The sequence below is a fragment of the Lactuca sativa genome, chromosome 7, assembly GCF_002870075.4.
Source record: "Lactuca sativa cultivar Salinas chromosome 7, Lsat_Salinas_v11, whole genome shotgun sequence".
In the NCBI taxonomy this organism is placed as follows: Eukaryota; Viridiplantae; Streptophyta; class Magnoliopsida; order Asterales; family Asteraceae; genus Lactuca; species Lactuca sativa.
This window is the reverse complement of record NC_056629.2, coordinates 24,598,400-24,617,532: the sequence shown is the minus strand read 5'-3', so window position 1 is coordinate 24,617,532 and position 19,133 is coordinate 24,598,400. Positions and strand designations below refer to the sequence as shown.

At 35.8% G+C, this 19,133-nt stretch overlaps 1 protein-coding gene across 1 annotated transcript; it reads left to right on the top strand.

Moving 5' to 3' along the window:
- Positions 1-13,167: 13,167 nt before the first annotated feature.
- LOC111907009 (receptor-like serine/threonine-protein kinase SD1-8) lies at positions 13,168-18,507 on the top strand. The gene is made up of 7 exons (XM_023902802.3): positions 13,168-14,598; positions 16,214-16,381; positions 16,601-16,794; positions 17,019-17,229; positions 17,319-17,556; positions 17,787-17,937; positions 18,041-18,507. The coding sequence occupies exons 1-7, from the start codon at positions 13,212-13,214 to the stop codon at positions 18,347-18,349; spliced, it is 2,658 nt and encodes an 885-aa protein (XP_023758570.1). The 5' UTR covers positions 13,168-13,211; the 3' UTR covers positions 18,350-18,507.
- Positions 18,508-19,133: the final 626 nt, after the last annotated feature.

Below are 19,133 nucleotides of genomic sequence, written 5' to 3'. Positions count from 1 at the left end.
AGGCACAAGTAATAGTACTAAAAATGGGAACATTGGATATGAAAAATATAAGTTTCTTCAAAGTCAAAAGAAGCTACAGATTGCACACACAAAGCTAGTTTAGGATTTGATCAGTGAAAAGTAGCGATAAATAATAGGTCAAACCCAAGTGGGGGAGAACCGACCCATAATACGAAAGTGCGTAGAGAAGTTCGACTTTTGGTCTCTACATCGAGGACCAGGAAGGTTCAGCACAAGTAGATAAAATTTCTTCATTTTAGGTTTAATTGTTCAAGGGAAAAGAATAAGGAATTCTTCTGCTAAGATTACTCATAGGCTATGAGCTTCTTTATTCTCAAGGAAAGGTTGGTCTTTCCTCCAAAGAGTCTGATAGATTTAGGAATTAACCAAATTCCTGGGTGTGGCTCAGATAGTCAAGAGAACTCGATAGGTTTGTACCCTCAAGAATATGAGATTTATCTTGGCAGTATTGGGCTGCTAGATAAGGAATTCAATAGGTTACGTAGTCTCCAATAGATAACATCAAGATTCAACCTTGCAGATACCTCATCGGCTTAAAGAATGTTGTTAATGCATAAAAAGTGAACCTCTAGCAATCCGAGCCAAATCAGATTCGAAGTCAACTTCAGTCTGAGATGTGAAGATGTTCCGAAACTTATCCTATGCCGAAATGAAGTCGTTTCCGAGATTAGTATTTTGATGTGATTGAGTATGTACAAGCATTTAATGCTTTTTGTCTTTTGTTGATGGAACAGTTCTTAGGACCAAATTAGTAAATCTTTTATGTGTCAAAATTGTCAAACACTTAGTATTATCTAGTCCTTAGAATGTTCTCTCGGTTTGTACTGTGTCTCTCCTTTACTATTTGAGGAGTTGATGTTTCATCTATTATGAACCAAGAAAAGCAATTAATCAAATTATTCTCTTCACATCAATTTTAAACTCTCTTGTAAGTCAAATCTCTTTCACTTACATTCTGCTTGTACTTCAATTGTCTTTACTTTGTTCATACTCATTTTACTTTACTTAGATATTTTGTTGAATATCATCTTCAAGTTTTGCCTGGTTTACCAGACTTGACTGGACCAACTTATTAGAAGCAAAAATTGATCTTAAAAGTTAATTCAAGGTTTAAGTTTCCAAACCTTGTCCGCGCATAGAATCTTGTTGTAAAAATAAAGAGATCCATTATGATCAAGGAAGGATGATGACAAGAGCAATCTGGCATCGAAATCCATGGCCAGTAGCTGGATAGTGTCACCACATATCGTGAGCGGGTATGTGAACGAATTGTGCGAACAATAGTTGTACCTTGATATAGGAAAATAGTTAGAGCCTTGCAAGAAAGTTATTGGAGACTAGTGCTCATTATAATCTAGCATTATAATCTAGTATAATAGAAGATAGGCAATCCATATAATGAGTTCGTCACCAATATTAGAGTATTGGTTCCAGAGTTTTCAATCCAATAACCCGTTAAAGTAATTTTGGTTAAAATTCAGGATGTAAGAACACCTGAACTAGGTAGAGAAACCACTGGAAATCTAGATTCGTGTGTTCTTTAAGGGTATACTGTAGAAAGTTGTCGAAGAACACAAAGTAACGACGATATACCAAAAGCGTTTTAGAGGCATGTTCTATAAAATGGATTCCATTAAGAGATCGTTTCCCTAGTTAGTCGCTTTATAACGAGTCGAATGTATCGACATTTCACTTCTAAAAGCAGCCGTTAATCATCGCGTGTAATTTTTAGAAGTCCAGACTGACGAGTTTCCAGTTTTGGAATACTTCGCGAAAAGATCGGAGTACATCTACGGTAAAAAGTGAAGTTCTACAAGAAATATTGTAACATCCGGACATCCAGGTATATTATTTGTTATCAATTTATTTATCTCTTGAGCTACTCGACGAGTCGGTGCCCCAACTCGTCGAGTAGAGTCGCGTTGTGTCACGTGGGTTTATTGACCTACTCGACGAGTCGGTGCCCCAACTCGTCGAGTAGAGTCGCGTTGTGTCACGTGGGTTTATTGACCTACTCGACGAGTCCGAGGAGCCGAATCGCCGAGTAGGTGTTGGGATGAGAAACCCCTAATCCTCGGGTTTGGGGCCTATTTAAAGGCACTTATAGCCTCATTTGCGGCTACCTTTCCTTAAGAGTAAACCCTAAACGACCTTTAAGCTTAGAGAGAGAGAGTGCTTTGCTAATTGTGAGTGTTTGGTGCATCTTGTGAAGAGAATAGAAGATTTCCAAGACAAGGGACAAGAGGGTGCTGCTAGATCTGAGGTTGTTTCACTTCAAAGCTTCTGGGAAAGGTATAAAGCTTGCACCTTTCTCATTATTTTGTATAGATCTCATGATTTTGTGAATCTAGGGATTTTCCACCCAAATATGAGGATCTTGAGTGTTTCATGCTCATTGAGAAGGTTGAACTTCATATCTGGACCATGTAAGGTCCCTAGAGTCCAAAGTCCCTGCTTTATCCAACCATAATAGTGATCTTGAGTGAAAAACCCTTTTAGGTTATTTTTGGCAAGCTCAAAATTCCATGCATGAACGTAAAGTCTATGACATTACGTGATTGATGAGCCTTAGGAGTGTAGATCCTGAGTCTGGGGAGGTTCTCTGCCTTGAAAACGACTGAATGAGAAATGAGTCTAAATGGACTCGCCGAGTCAAGGAGTCGACTTGACGAGTCGGATGGGGTTGTCCCGATGGTTTTGATCGTGCAGCAACTCGGCGAGTTGAGCCAGACTTTTGAGTGATTCTGTGGATGGCGAGCAGACTCGTCGAGTCCCATAAGTGCACTCGATGAGTAGGGTCAACATGGACTGTTGACTCGAGTTTGACTTCTGTTGACTTGGGGTTTGGTCAACCTTGTCTTTGGGAAACCATGGAGGGGCAAAATAGTATTTTTCCCACTTCAAGAGAGAAAGGGAGATAACTTAGTAAAATGTGTAATTTAAAGAGTTAATTAGATATAATTATCTTATGTGATTAGGAGGAGGCTAGACTTGGTGATTCGTGTGCGAGAGTATTCATTCACTTAGCTTACTTAAGAGGTGAGTCTTCTCACTATACTTACCAACAGTGGTATCCTTATGTGATTGAGTTTTCTTATGTGTTTATCTGTTGATTGTAATATTCTGCTTTATGTCTTTGTGATTATTGTTGAATATTGTTGTTATGAGTTTACTAAGTTGGGACCGGAGAGTTCTACTAAGACACATTGACCGGAGGGTCATATTGAGTTATGGCCTAGAGTGGCTAATGAGCTATGTATGGTATTTTGGGGAACTTACTAAGCTTTATGTTTACCATGTTATGTGTTATGTGTTTCAGGTACTTCTCAAGATCACGGGAAGGCGCCGGCTTGATTGTACACATGCATCGGAGATTGTTTTATGATTTAGGGGGATCCTGGAGTTTTTATATACTGATTTCTTTTGAACACGAGTTTTGGTGAATTGACATTGTGGCATTTTATGGTTATTTATTAAAATCAATGTGTTTTGAAATTTAAAAATTTGGTTAAAAATTTACGTCGTTACAAATACTGATGCGGAAACCATGGTTGGATCATAAGTTGATCTTGACAACTCATATAAGATGATGTCTAGGTGCGCTAGGAGTAGGATTTCGGGGGAAAAAATCTTTGTAAGTGGGGGAGAGTTGTAACACTTGGTTTTCACGTTCCAATAAAATTCAATATTAACTATTGTTTATAAGTTCAAATTATAAATATATTACTTTTTGGCCAAACTAATCATTATAATCGCGTAGAAAATGTCAATACGGTTTCTGTAGATATATCAAAAACTTAAATCCAACTTGATATGAAGAAGTTATGCTTCTTCGAAGTTTCGCGATTAAACCGACACGACTCTGCGGATCATAAAAAGTGATATTTAGATCAATTGCTTATTAGCCTAAGTAATCTAAATGAAAGTCATATTAATTATAAAACTGAGAGCATGCTTATAGAGAACGCCTAAATTTGACTTCGCATGAGGAAGTTATGATTTTTAGAAGTTTCAGCGTAGCAATGTACAACATAGAAACCGAAATTAATGTCGATCGAATGTTAGAAAAAAATATCTAAACAAGAATTGAAGATTTTTTCGATATGATTTCGTCAATATAAGAGATAGTGGAGAATGGATATCATATGAGAAAGTTATGATTTTTATACGGACTTTAACAATCTAATTCTATAAAAACATAAATTTAAATATAAAGTGAGAATTAACCAACAAAGTCTAAATGAAATTTGTAGATCTCATTGATAGCTATGTGTGAATATAAATGAAATTTGTGACCTTGTTATAGATAAAGTTGGAAATTTTATCCATGTAAACCTCATATTGATTTAGATCTGAAGGTTGGAGATTGGACTTAATAGATTGAGTTGAAAAAGATGCACTTTTGGTCCCTTTGAGACTTAAAGACTAGATCTTGTTTGTTAGGGCCATTCTAATGGATAGAGTTGGAAACTTTATCCATTCCGGATATTATGAACCATAAAAATGTGATCTTGGTCCTTATATCCCTTCCATGCAATATTTGAGATGTCTTAATGGATTAATAAGTCAGGCTTTTAGCTTTTGGACCTTCCCTAGCCATGGAAAGTCATAAAGGTGGAAACTTTATGACTTAAGACAATGTTTTGAGGCTAGATCTAAGTTTGGGTGAAAAGTCCTTAAGGGATTAAGTGCTTAATGAAGGAGTGGGATCAGGCTGTTTACGTTAGGCGTACGTTGAGTACATTGGGCGTACTTCACCGCCTTAAACTTTGACTTTTGTTGACTCCCGTTGACCGTTGACTTTTTGACCCATTTTGGCCTTGGGTCAAACTTGAGGATTTTGGGTTATTGATTAAGATTTTATCTAGTTTTGGTGTTAATGGATTCGTGGGAGCAAGCAATGCAGATGGGAGCATATCGAAGTCTTTCAAGGTTCTTCGATTTAGGTGGGTTTTACCTCACTATACCTGTGGGTCAAAGGCACCAATGTCGGCCCACTAGTTTTGGTTATCTTTACTAGAAGGATGTCATAGGGACTGTATATAGCCATGTTGGATAGACTGAGGACTCTTGATCTAGGCTCTATTACCTGTTCCTTGTTTGGTTGTGGTTCCTGAGTTGGATCACCTATCCGGGTGTCTATCTCACCTATAAGTATATACGATTATGCATTCCTTGGATTGTTGGCATTTAGTATGTTGTTATGATGTAGTGACCTGTTAGATTTGTATCTTGGTAGTTGGTATGTTGATATGTTGTAGTGATCTATTAGATCTGTATCTTGGTATTTAAGATGTTGATATACGGTAGTGATCTATAGATTTGTATGTTTACATGTACTTGCTGGTTATCATCTATTGGAGTGCCCTAGGGACTGTATGTGGTCATGTAGGATAGCCTGAGAACTCTTGATCTAGCCTTTCTTGCATGTTCCTTGTTTGGTTGTGGCTCTAGATTTGGATCATCTGTTTGGTTGGCTATCTCACCTCTAGTTACTTATGGTTACGTATTTAATGGAGGATAGCTTATAGTGGGAGAGTGTGCGGTGTGAGGACTAGTAGGAGGTAGTGAGTTGTATGATTATTGTTTTCATGTATTATGCGCCTACTAGATTCTGATTGTTTATATGTCGACATATGGTTGTAGTGGGTTGAGGCAATCCTGCTTTGTGTTGTAGGCCAAGATACCCGGTGCGGGCGGGCTGTAAGCTGTAGGCACAGAGGCTCGGGAAGAGCAGTTAGGTTGAGGCGGTAGGCCAACAAACCGTGGGTATTCCAACTAGATGGATGAGTGGACCCTATGCATGCTTGTATGTTTATCGTATGGAGTATTTTGGAGGAAACTCACTAAGATTTATGTTTACCCAGTTGTTTATTGTTTTAGGTATCATCAATGAAAGGGAAATACATAATATATAGACTAGCTAATTAGGGTTTCTTAGCTAAAAGGCCCAATCATAAAACTCAATACAATATAAAGCCCAAAATCTAATTAGGCTAACAGTCATGACCTCCATGTACCACCATTGACCGAGAAAGAACTAACTACGAATAATAGAGAGACACTGTGACATCCCTAATTTTATCGCCAGAAAAGACCGATTTGTTTATGCTTATTCAAAATCAGAGTATTTTTTTAGGAATAATATTGCGGAATTTGTTCCCAAAAACATGGTAATGATATTATCAAAGCATATCCGAAGAAATGTATTTTATTTTTATTAAAACGCTGGGATGTCATCGTCAATGCAGAAAGATAAGCATAACGAAATATTACAAGCATTACATTAGTTAAACTAGTGTCTTAATACTCCTCAAATCTCTCAGCAAAATGTATATTTTAAATCGCTACCTATGATACAATGAACTGAGTGGGTTAGGTTGGGAAACTTGGTGAGTACCTTGGGTTTTCAACCCACGATATTATAATTAGTTGTTACTATTATATAATTCACATCAAACAATTAACCCGATTACCCATTCTCGTTATTCTCACTCCTTGATCCTAGATCGATGATCTCAAGGAATTTATCCTAAAGGATCTCTAAGTGAACAATATTGCTTCGCATGTCCATTAGCAATATGTGCTAATATGATAGTCATGGGGTGAATTGAGTACCCACATCAATAATTCATTCATACCTACAATTCTTAGTCCTATCCATATAAGGTTCCTTAACGTCTACAAGTCGAGGACCTGCCCATGTATAATTTTGTAACACCTATAGGTCGAAGACCTGTCTATGTATGGTTCATTAATGCCTACAGGTCGTAGACCTGCCCACAGGATAATTTAATAACACATACATGTTCTATACCTGCCCATGCTTGATTGATTAACACCTACAGGTTGTAAACCTGCCCGTGTATAATTAATTAACACCTACAGGTTTTAAGCCTGCCCGTATATGATTTAGCAACATCTACAAATTGTGCACCTGCCGTGGAGGACTTAATAAAACATCTACAGGTTGCAAACCTGTCCATGTTGACCAGATTTGTCTAGATTAGTCTGTGGCCGTCCTCTATATCCTACTAGATGACTAATCCTTAGTAGTACAATAATACCATGTTGGCTACATTCTGTAACGCCCGCGAATCCGGGCTAGTCAATTTAGAGGCAATAGGGGTCGAAAACGACTTTTCGACAAAAGATTATTTAGAATAAATAATCTTAACCAAGTTTCAGAGTATGTCACAAGGTTTCCGTACATATAAGGAACGCCGAAATCCGAGTTATAACGAAGAAGTTATGACCCGTTGAAGTTTCGCGACGGAACCGGCACAATACCGGGAAGCGTAAATAGTGAATTTACGATAGAGTGAGATTTAGCTTTAGCAATCTAAACGAAAGTCATAGAATATGTTAAACTAAGAACATCGATAAAAAGAACGCCCAAATCTGACTTCGTATGAAGAAGTTATGATTTTTCGAAGTTTCGTACTAGTAGTGTACAGCCCGAAATTCGAATATTAGATCGAGCGGTTTTTAGCCGATACGACCTAAACGAGAATCAAAGATCTCGTTGAGAGTAGCGTAACGAGAAAAAGATGGGCGAAAACGGGTGTCGGATGAAGAAGTGATGAGGATTTAACGGACCAATCGTGTCTCGGCCCGTTAATAATATAAAATTTAAAATCGAGCCAAAATTAGCCAACGAAGTCTAAACGAAAGTTGTAGAGTACGTTCCCACCTTCGCGTGGATATAAAGAACGTCGAAAACGGAGGTCGTACGCGAAAGTTATGAATTTTTAAAGATGGGCATGCAATTTGCGAAATCTGATGCGAGATAGATGACGTGGCCTCATCGCAGCCGTCCATCGTCGATCAACAGAGCGCCCTTCGGATCTCGCCACGTCGCCTCGCTTCGGTTTACGCCCCGCGTCGGAGTTCGGTACGCCCAGCGTACCCTCGGTCCTTATCCTCTTCCGAAGTGCGAGCCAGCTGGTGCGAGCTGGCGACCCAATCCGAGATTACGCCCAGCGTAGCTGCTGGACGCGTCGCGTAGTCCGAGGCTGCTGGGGCTATAAATAGCATGCGAGCCATTCCGAGTTTTTCACTCCAAATCCACTTCTTTCTCTCACTAGTTTCTCTCTCTAGCTCATCTAAACCCCCCTAAACCCTAGAAAAACCCCTTAGCACCCTAGGGAAGCCCCGAGGCTCCCGGAGTCCCGAGAAAAAGGAGTTTTTCGGTTTTGAAACGCCGCTCCAATTAAGTCCCGGTTTTCGATAAAATTCGCTGTAAGTGTGCTACGCTTACGCAATTTTTTATATAGCTTTCAAATAATTATAGGAATGTTATTAGGTCCTTAAAATAATTATTTGAGCTATTATTATGAGTTATATTGAGCGTTATTAACGCTTAATAATAGTCAGACTAATTAATTTGTCGCGGTTATCGTTAAACTAAACCCTAGTGGTATCGGTACTAGGTTTTATCGAAGGAATATCGTTTTGAGAGTATCGAAGCGCTGTCCGAGTGCTGAGTCACCACCTACTCAGGTGAGTGCATAGTTACTTTCAGCTTACACATAGATATGAAGTATTTTACGTGTTGTGTGTGTATATTATCTGTATACTTGCTATCTATATTGGAAGAACGTTTTATACATGTTTTCAGTGATTCAAACTGTATAAGTATTTTATATCTACATAATGTGCGGGGTAAAACACGGGTAGATATAATAGTTGCTGTGTGACAAAATAAAATAATGAGAGGCCTCGTTATAGCTGTTCTTGATGATCTAGTCATCTAGCGGAGTATAGATGACAACCACGGACTATTCTAGACAGTCCAGTGGAACACTAGCAGGCTCGCAACCTGTAGGTGTTTATTCGAACTGTGTGTTTAACCGAACTGTGTGTTTATTCGAACTGTGTGTTTATTCGAACTGTGTGAACTGTGTGCTCACCAGGTATACTCCATCCCAATGATAGTCCTTTGACTAGGTCCCTTGTGTTAGATGTTTTAGGGACGTAATGTGAGGATAACGGGAATGGGTAATTGGGTTGATTGTTTGATGTTTAACAATAATAATTATATTATTGTGGGTTGAAAACCCTATGTACTCACCAGGTTTCCCAACCTGACCCACTCAGTTTATTTATATCACAGGTGTTGATATGAAGTCACATTACACAAAGAGATTTAAAGAGATGTAGATCACTAGTGTAAATAATTGTAAGTTCTGTTTATGCTTATGTTTCTGTATTAACGATGACATCCCAAACGTTTTAAAATGAAATAAATACGTTTCTTCGAAAATGTTTTAATAACGTATTTACCATGTTTTTCTGGGAACAAATTCCGCAACATTTTTATAAAATAAAGTACTCTGATTTTTATAAAGCATAAACAAACCGGTCTTTTCTGGCCGTGATTTCGGGGATGTCACACATTCCCTCATTATATATTACTTCATATAACCCTTTACTACCCAATACACTTTAGGTATTATAGAATAGTTCAATATAGTATAACCAAGTAATGATATCGAGCATAAGTATTGCAAATTCAAACAATAGGCACACATAGCATCTAAGTAGTTAAATACTTCATATCCATGCGTATGATGAAAGTAACTATGCACTCACTTCTTAAAGTGATGACTTGAAACTCGGAAAGCGCTTCGCTTCTAGCAACTGACTTTTCCTTTAACACAACCTAGTATCATTATCACTAAGTCTTAGTTTTATATTATTTATAACTAATTAACAGTCTATATTTCTCAATAATCCCAATGTCTAATGATCTATAGCTAATAAGGGACAACCACGTAGGATCATATCGGAGGTAGGGTCTGTTTGGTATACAAAGTATACTATTTGGAAATCTCACTTTAAACACCTCACTAAATCCAACCTAGACAGCATCCACGTAAGCAGATGAATCAATAATATGGCGTTAGAATCGCTGACAAATCTTATTTATAGGTTCCTAATAACGACTTATGATTATAAATATAAGTTACATTGAAAGCAAAAGAGTGTAGCTTAACCAATAGAAGTTTTAGTGAAAACCAGGAAATTGTGCTAGCAAAACTCCGGCTCGAGAGCTTATATTTGTCGGGCTCTTTGATGCCTAGAGCCTTGCTAAACACCCTAAGGACTAAAAGAACTTGGAATCAAGAGGAAAGAAGTGTTAGAGAAAATGGGTTTGCAAGATGTGGGAAAATAAGAGATTTGCACAACTGATTTATATGCTGCCAGGAAGGAGTACGCCCAACGTAGTGGTGTGGGCAACAAGCAAAAACGCAGGTAAAACTGCAGATCTTCAAAAATTCATAACTTTCGCATACGAGTTCCGTTTTTTACGTTCTTTATATCCACACGTAGCTATTGACGAGATCTACAACTTTCGTTTAGACTCTGTCGGCTTTTGAATTTATTTTTAAATTTATATTTTAATAGACTTAGACAGTTAAAGTTTGTTAAAAAAATTCATAACCCTCTCGGCCGACATCCGTTCTTGATTGTCTTGATATCGACGGACTCCTATTAATGAGATATTCAATTCTTGTTTAGATTGTTTCGGATAAAAATCGACCGATCTAAAATTTGATTTCCGATACATATACTGCTACGCTAAATCTTAGAAAAATCATAACTTCCTCTAACGAAGTTAGATTTAGACGTTCTCTATATGCACGCTCTCGGTTTCACGATTACTATAAATTTCATTTAGAACACTTAGGCTAAAAAGTAATTTATCAAAAATTACTTTTTACGATACGCAGAGTCGTGCCGGTTTAATCGTGAAACTTCGAAGAATCATAACTTCTTCATATGAAGTTGGATTTTAGCGTTCTTTATATGTACGAAATCTTTGTCACATACATTATAACTTTTGTTAAGATTATTTGTCTTAAATAATATTTTATCAAAAAGTCATTTTTGACGTTTATTATCTCTAAATTGATTAACCCGAATTTACAGGCGTTACAGACACTTTGAAAATAAATGATATGCCTTCTCCACTCCTACCAAGCAAGTCGAACAAAGCACTAAATCCACATCTATACAACAATCAACAAGAATCACACTCATAGGAATATGTTGCAACCCAATCCTCCACAACAAAATGTTTAACTTAATATGAACAAAGTTATTCCCGCTTAGTCAAATTATCATTCCCTGACAATGTCTAGAAATCTAAGAAAAACCTGGCAAAAGAAACGAAAAACACATCCAAGGAGTCCAGAAGCCACCTCATCCTGTCAGGATATTCATAAAACAATCAATAAATTATTCCCGTCTAGCCAAATTTGTTTCCTGACAATGTGTAGAAAGCCAAGAAAAATCTGACAGAAGAAATGAAAAACAAATCCAAGGAGTCTAGAATTCACCTCTTACGATGAACTTTGCTCCTAAGAAAGAGAACGAAAAAAACCATAAAGTAGTAGTAACCCGACCTCTCATAGAGTTGTACAATAAAGATCGATAATACCCTTGAAAATCTTGCTTAACCTGAATCGAGTCCTCCACTTATACCCCAATCGAGTCCTCCACTTATACCCCATCAATCATAATACCACGAATCAAGGTGACGCCTCTTTCGATTAAAAATTCCATGAAAAAAAAACTTGGAGTTCTCATCTCCCCTCCTCCCCCACCTAACTTTAGTCTTTTAGCTAAATCCAAATTCACTATATGCTCCAAGTCTCTGACCTCCTTTAAAGAAGTAATGTTGCTATCCAAATCAGCTTGGGTGATCGACTCATCACGAATTTGAGCATCAACTTGAACCATAATCTCTCGCAAAAGCAACCCGTCTAACATCCGAAGCTACATTTATTGAATCGAATCATAAGGTAACTCTCATAATCTACCTCCATAACCCAGACCTCCTTTACAACATCATCAAAGCCATCCTTAACAATCCATGAATGAAACAACATGAAATATAAGGCCCATAATCTAAAAGGTGCTCCTAGAAAAGAATACATCTATGATCCGACATATTCTTATCTTGAACAAACCCGAAAAGATGAGGAAACTCATTAATAAATCCAAGAGTCAATAAGAACATTCCCAATTTACTAACTTTAGAACCCCACTTATTGCACCACGTGAAAAGATGGTCGCCAAAAGGAATATCGACACGACCATAACCGCCAATGAACTTCTTAAATCTGACACGTGAGGAAGAACAAAACTTAGAGTGAACCATCTCAGAAGCATCTATGACCTAATTAAAATCCTCCATGATCCCTTGCACTGTAAGAACAAGTCGAGAAAGGTTTCTCCACAATCTCCACTTTGCATCAAGTTCTTAAGAAGCATAAACCGTGACAATAAGTACATAGAGGTTTTAAGGAACCCAAATAGCTTCTAGGGCCACAAAGAACTTAGTAGCAATAAACCTCTTTTTGGTAAATAAGTTGGGATCCCACACCAAAAGAATACCTCCAGAGAGACCCCTAGCATAGAGACTACGAACTCGAAAGTTTGATTACCTCAGAAAGATCTAACAATCATACCATCCATGGAAGTCATCTTGGTCTCTTGAATATGAAGACAAGACACTCAATACATGTTACATAAACCACGAATCCAAGACCTCTTATCCCCACCGCATGCACCTCAAATATTAATGGATAAACAATTCATCGATTCACTTTCAAGTATCATAAATCACTCTGGCAATCTTCGATAGTGTATCCAAGCAATTGCACATCTCAATTGTAGTTGAAAGCCCATCAATCATTGATCCGTATTTACAAAAAGGCCTAACATCAACATCAGAAAACATACCATGTCTTTTTGAGTTACGCAAACCCGGTGATCGAAGAATCTGTTTTGAGAACCCTGGAGAATGAGAAAAGAACTCATTGGCCCCTCATGATGTTGATGCTGTGAAATATTTTTTAAATAAAAATACAAACCACTATTATTATATTTCTTTCTCGAACACAGTATCGTCAAATATGGCCATCTAGTATTCAAAAATGTAACAACATAATTCTTACTAACATATAAACATATACACCAACAATTTCACACGTAATCAATAGTTTATTATTTTTTTTATGTCGTTTTCGCATGTAACCTGTCGTGATCTTTTTGAAATTTCAAACTTCAATATAATCTTTTTATAATAGAAACAAAATCAAGACCTACCCAACAATGAAAGAAGAAAATTAAGGTCAACTAACACTTCATTATTCCTTTTCTACCAAGAAATTCTTTGAATGATGGGAGCCAAAATTACATTGACAGGAACAAAATCAACAAAAATCCCAAAACCCCGATTCAATGAACCAAATAAAGATTGGGGGAATCAAAACTCTCTCTCAAAAATGAAAAACCTCCATTGTCGTGCCACCATCACATTCTCTCTCTTCTTCTTCTTCTTCCCTTTTCTCTCTCTAGCCATTGACACCATAACACCGACAGAATCCCTCACCATCAATCAAACTCTAGTCTCTAATGGTAAAGTTTTCGAGTTGGGTTTCTTCAATACAAGCAATAATTTGTATATAGGCATTTGGTACAAGCAAATTGAGCCAAGGACGATTGTTTGGGTAGCTAACAGAGACAACCCCATTACTTCGTCTTCCGGGAAATTAACAATCGGCGACGACAGGAACATAGTAGTTTTAAATGAAGCCGAAACCGCCGTCTGGTCATCGAATCAATCTGTTCCGGTGGTGAACACAGTGGCGCAGCTTCTGGACAACGGTAATTTTGTTCTTCGTGGTGAAAACGATGATGACCCGGAGAATTATATCTGGCAAAGCTTCGATAATCCGACGGATACTCTGTTACCGGAGATGAAGCTCGGGTGGAACGCGGATACCGGAGTAAATCGATTTCTACAGTCGTGGAAGACCAACTCCGATCCGGGTTCCGGTGATTTTACTTTTAAAATGGATACCGATGGTTTCCCGGAGGTTATTTTATCGAAAAAAGGAACGGAAACCTATCGGAGTGGGCCGTGGAACGGGAGAAGGTTTAGCGGCGTACCAGAGATGAAATCGGCGGTTGTAATCAACTTCAAATTCGAGTATAACTCCGATGAGATTACTTATTCGTTTGAAATGCTGAATAGTTCTATATATTCTCGATTGATCATGAGCTCCTCGGGTCAACTCCAGCGATTCACATGGGTCGAATCATCAAAAACATGGAGTGAATACTGGTTCGCTCCACGGGATCAATGCGATTATTATCAGCAATGTGGTCCGTTTGGCGTTTGTGATGCAAATTCTCCGCAGGTCTGCAAATGTATGAAGGGATTCGAGCCGAAAAACAAACAGGCATGGGATTTACGAGATGGGTCAGACGGGTGTATTCGGACCTCCGATTTGGATTGCGGGTCGGATGGATTTCTGCCATTGAAGAACATGAAATTACCAGAGAGTTCAAAAGCCATTGTTAATCAAACGATAAATTTGAGCGAGTGTCGTGAGATTTGCAAAAGGAATTGCAATTGTACTGCTTATGCTAATACGGATATCACTGATGGCGGGTCGGGTTGTGTGATTTGGGAATTGAATCTCGTTGATATGAGGCAGTATGCTGATTCTGAAGGTAGTGGACAAGATCTTTACGTTAGAGTTGCAGCTTCTGATTTGGGTATGTTTCTAGCCACAAACCTAAAATTCTTCGGTTTATGCATTAACGACTTGTACTGTACAAGTTGTCTACTTAATTCACAAAGCCAAGTATTAATCAAATAAAAATTAGCTAAAAAGGAAATATATTCAATCGTATACATAAAATATTATACAGAACTCCTCAATGGTCCATAATTAAATCGTTAAAACATAAGTCTTTAAAGTTAGGTTTTTTTTTTATGATTATTATTTATGTTTTATGAAAGTGTCAAGATTTTGGAGTTTTGTGTTTCATTAAAAAAAGAAAGCGGAAAACAAGTAACATGGATATAATATGACTTGGGTTGGAAGTTCTTTCAAAAAAATCAACTTTGGAGACAAGATAACCGAACTAAAAATTATTTTTCATTTTAAAATGTTATATGATAACATGAATGGTTCAAAGGGATATACAACTATTTTCTATGGTAGTTATATTTATTCAAATTATAATATACTGTATTAATTCTTTTTATATAAAAGTACTTCAATAAGTAGACTTTAAAATTAAATTTAAGAAAAATATATGGGAGACACCAAATGTTAATACTTTACTAAAGTATATTCCACTTTTGAAATGTACAACTTATGATGCACAAAGTACAAGTAGATAGGACAATAATTGTAGTTTTTGACTAAATTTTGGTTTCTGCCGGTTTTACATGTGAAAGCGTCTTAAGCAAACCCTTTTCGTTTTCTCCGTGAATGGTGATTGCGTTGCGTGATTCTTTTCGTAACAAGATAAAGTGAGGAAAGTTACATATTTGGTCCATAAAGTTTCGACTTTTACTACTTTATCTATACTCTTCTAAAAGGTTCTAGTCAGCCCATAATCTTTGAACTTGTTTACTTTTTGACTCATTTTTGCATATTCACTAACAAGTGGTTCCAATACGATAACATTATGTTTACTTTTTGTTTTCAAACTTTGTTTTCTAAGAGCTCCTAAACAAAAGGTTTTCTTTTTCATGTTTCTTGAAATTTAATTATACTTTTTTCTTAAAAAAGTATTAAACAACTATAATAGCAATCACTCTATCAAACACTAAACAATTTACCAATTTACCTACTCACATAACAATTGAGTTACGTGATCCTTATTTTAGACAAGTGTCATTTTATATATTTCAAAAGCTTGAGAAACACTTATATTACAAATTAAAGTTACAACTTTCAGATTCTAACTACACCTATTTTTGTCAAACACTTTTAGAGATGATTTTTCTATAATGGTGATGACTTTTTTGATCTAATAATAAACAAGCGATCAACTTAACTTATTTCTACGTGGGTGCAATACTAAATTATATAATTATAATCAAACCCAAAAAAAACCTTATATTAAGTTCTTGTTTGTTGGATTGTAGCTGTAGACTTTAGGCAACAACACCTCAAAAGTCACTCAGCATATAGATAGACTCGGTCAAATGTCACATGAAACTTGTTTTTTTCTTCTTTGTTACAACGAGATACATGATTATTTGAGAGAGATACATGATTCTTTTTATCAAAAATACGTGACAATTTAAATAGAATAATTTTTTATAGTAAGTATTTAGACAATAATCACGATTTGTTTGTTTTTGAGGATACAGATCAATCACCGACTTCATCAAGTACTATTGGAAATGGCTCCAGCAATAATGTGGTCAAAATTGTCGCCATTACATGCAGTATTTCTGCGGTATTAATAATTTTATTGATACTCTTTTACCTAAGGCGAAAAATGCGACCTTTGAAAAAATCAAAGACGATTCGAAAAGGTAATTTTGACTTTTCAAAAGTCAAACATCTTAGTTGATAATTTAGAATGCAAAATCATTCATAATTACATTAATTTACATAAACGTCTACCACGATAATCATTTTCAGCTTGCAGACTTTTTGTTTTCGGAGTAAAGTTTGAATATAAGAAAAGATTTGTTTGACTTTCGTAAAGTCAAAATAGATTCAATCTTAATATTATCCTGATATCGATATAGGTCCACATGAAAGAAGTCAAGATTTTTTGATGAATGACGGGATTATTGTTCCAAGTAGAAAAGATTATTCTGGTGAAACTACAAATGAAGACCTCGAATTACCATTATTTGATTTTACAACTTTGGTTGTTGCTACAAACAACTTCTCTAACGCAAATAAACTCGGCCAAGGTGGATTCGGATGCGTTTATAAGGTAAAAAAAAAAAAACATGATACTATTTATATTATTTTCATATTTAGATATTGAACTTTTCTTATTATGACATTATATTTTGAAAGTTACACATTTATGGTTGTGAAAATTGTGTTGGATATGAATAATACTGCTTTAATTAAGTAGATTTTTCCAATAGAAAAAGAATGGAAGTACATTGTTATTTATTGTTTTTAACCTTCAAAATATTGTATATTAATCAGGGTGTTTTAACGGAAGGTGAAGTTGTAGCTGTAAAAAGGCTCTCAAGAACATCGGGTCAAGGGATCGAAGAACTTAAAAACGAGGTTCGATTAATTGCAAAGCTTCAACATAGAAACCTCGTACGATTACTAGGTTGTTGCATTGAGGTCGAAGAGAAATTGTTGATTTACGAGTACATGGAAAACAAAAGTCTCAATACGTTTCTTTTTAGTAAGTTTCTTGAGGTATTTGTGTTTTTTATAGTCTTTTTCAAGTTTTATTAAATTTAACGTGTTTTTGTTTTTTAAAATTTGTTATAGATATAGAGAAAAGCGCACAACTTAATTGGCAAATGCGATTCAATATTGTATGTGGGATTGCTCGTGGGCTCCTTTATCTTCATCAAGATTCAAGATTTAGGATCATTCATCGGGATCTTAAAGCGAGTAATATTTTATTAGATAAAGAAATGAACCCAAAAATATCGGATTTTGGTATGGCGCGTATTTTTGGGAGTGATCAAACAGAAGCGGAAACAAAGAAAGTGGTTGGGACACAGTAAGTATAAATACCATTGTACTTTGACATACAATGTTTTGTTATTATTATGCTTAGAGTAAATTACATTTTTGGTCATTTTACTTGAAACAAAGACCAAAAACGTTTCAAGAACCTTAAATAAGTACAAAACTTCCAAAAGAAAACCTTTTTGGACTAAGATTGCAAAAAATCAACTATACTCATGTACCAAAAATGTTATTAACCCTTTTACTTAAATATATTTGCAGTGGTTACATGGCGCCTGAATATGCAATGGATGGACTTTTCTCGATAAAATCAGATGTTTTTAGTTTTGGGGTTTTGGTGTTAGAGATCGTGAGCGGTCAAAAGAATCGAGGATTTTACTATGCAAGTAACCAACTTAACCTTCTTGGACATGTAAGTACTATAACGAAAACGATGCAAGAATTCTTTTAATTACATTTAGGTCCCTATACTTTCGTATTATTGTAACTTTAACCAAACAATAATATTTTTTTAGACATGGAAGCTATGGAAAGAAGGAAAGGCTTTAGAACTACTTGATGAATCCATAGGTGCTGAATTTTCGAATGATGAAGTATTGAGATGCATACAAATTGGATTATTATGTGTTCAAGAACAAGCAGAAGATAGACCTACTATGTCAAAAGTAATGTTAATGTTGAGTAGTGACACTATACAATTGCCTCAACCAAAATACCCGGGATTCAGTCTTGGAAAAAGACATTTTGAAATAGAATCCTCGAGTAAACAAGACGAATCAATGTCAATAAACGAAGTCACTGTCACTATACTAGATGGTAGGTAGCCAAAACTAGGTTAACCATCAATGTACATTGTGTTTTCCCGTTTTTTTTTTTTTTTTTTTTTAATTATTATTTTTCCATTATTCTTTTTTAATAGAAAAAGGAGACTTTGTGTTAATTTTTTACACAAGCAATGAGTGTTTATAGATGATTTTGTCAACATTTGTGAACATTTGGACAACGGATTTCGATAAATTTACATTAAATTTACTTATTTACATTTGACAAAATTTTTTGAAAGATAACTCATGCTACACAGTGGGTCTGCCCATTTACATTAAGATTTACAGTAAGAATATACATAAAATGAAAAAACCCTATAACAATATATATAATCCGAAGCATATAAAAATATTAATAGTATGATTATTAAAATATATATAATCCGAAGCATATAAAAAAACGTTTTATCAATGCATTTTATGTAGTGGTCTTGAATGTTTGGAGAATTGGACCCACGCGCCATACCTACCAGGGTACCGCTTTCTTTCTACGACGCAGTGTATCAGTTTCGTGACCGATATAACTAAATTAAGACAAAATTACAAAAATGGTCCTTTTACTTTAAAAAAACATCATAATTTTGCTTTAAGTTTGCATTTTATAATATAGGCTGTCTTTAAAGTTTCGATTTAAATAAATCTTCTATAAAATCCTAAAACTTTGGTCTAATTTATAAAAAAATCGTGATTATATGTTTAATAAAAATAAAAAAAGTCGGTAACTATTTACATAAAATGAAAAAACCCTATAACAAAAAATTACTTATGTTCTTAATTTAATTTA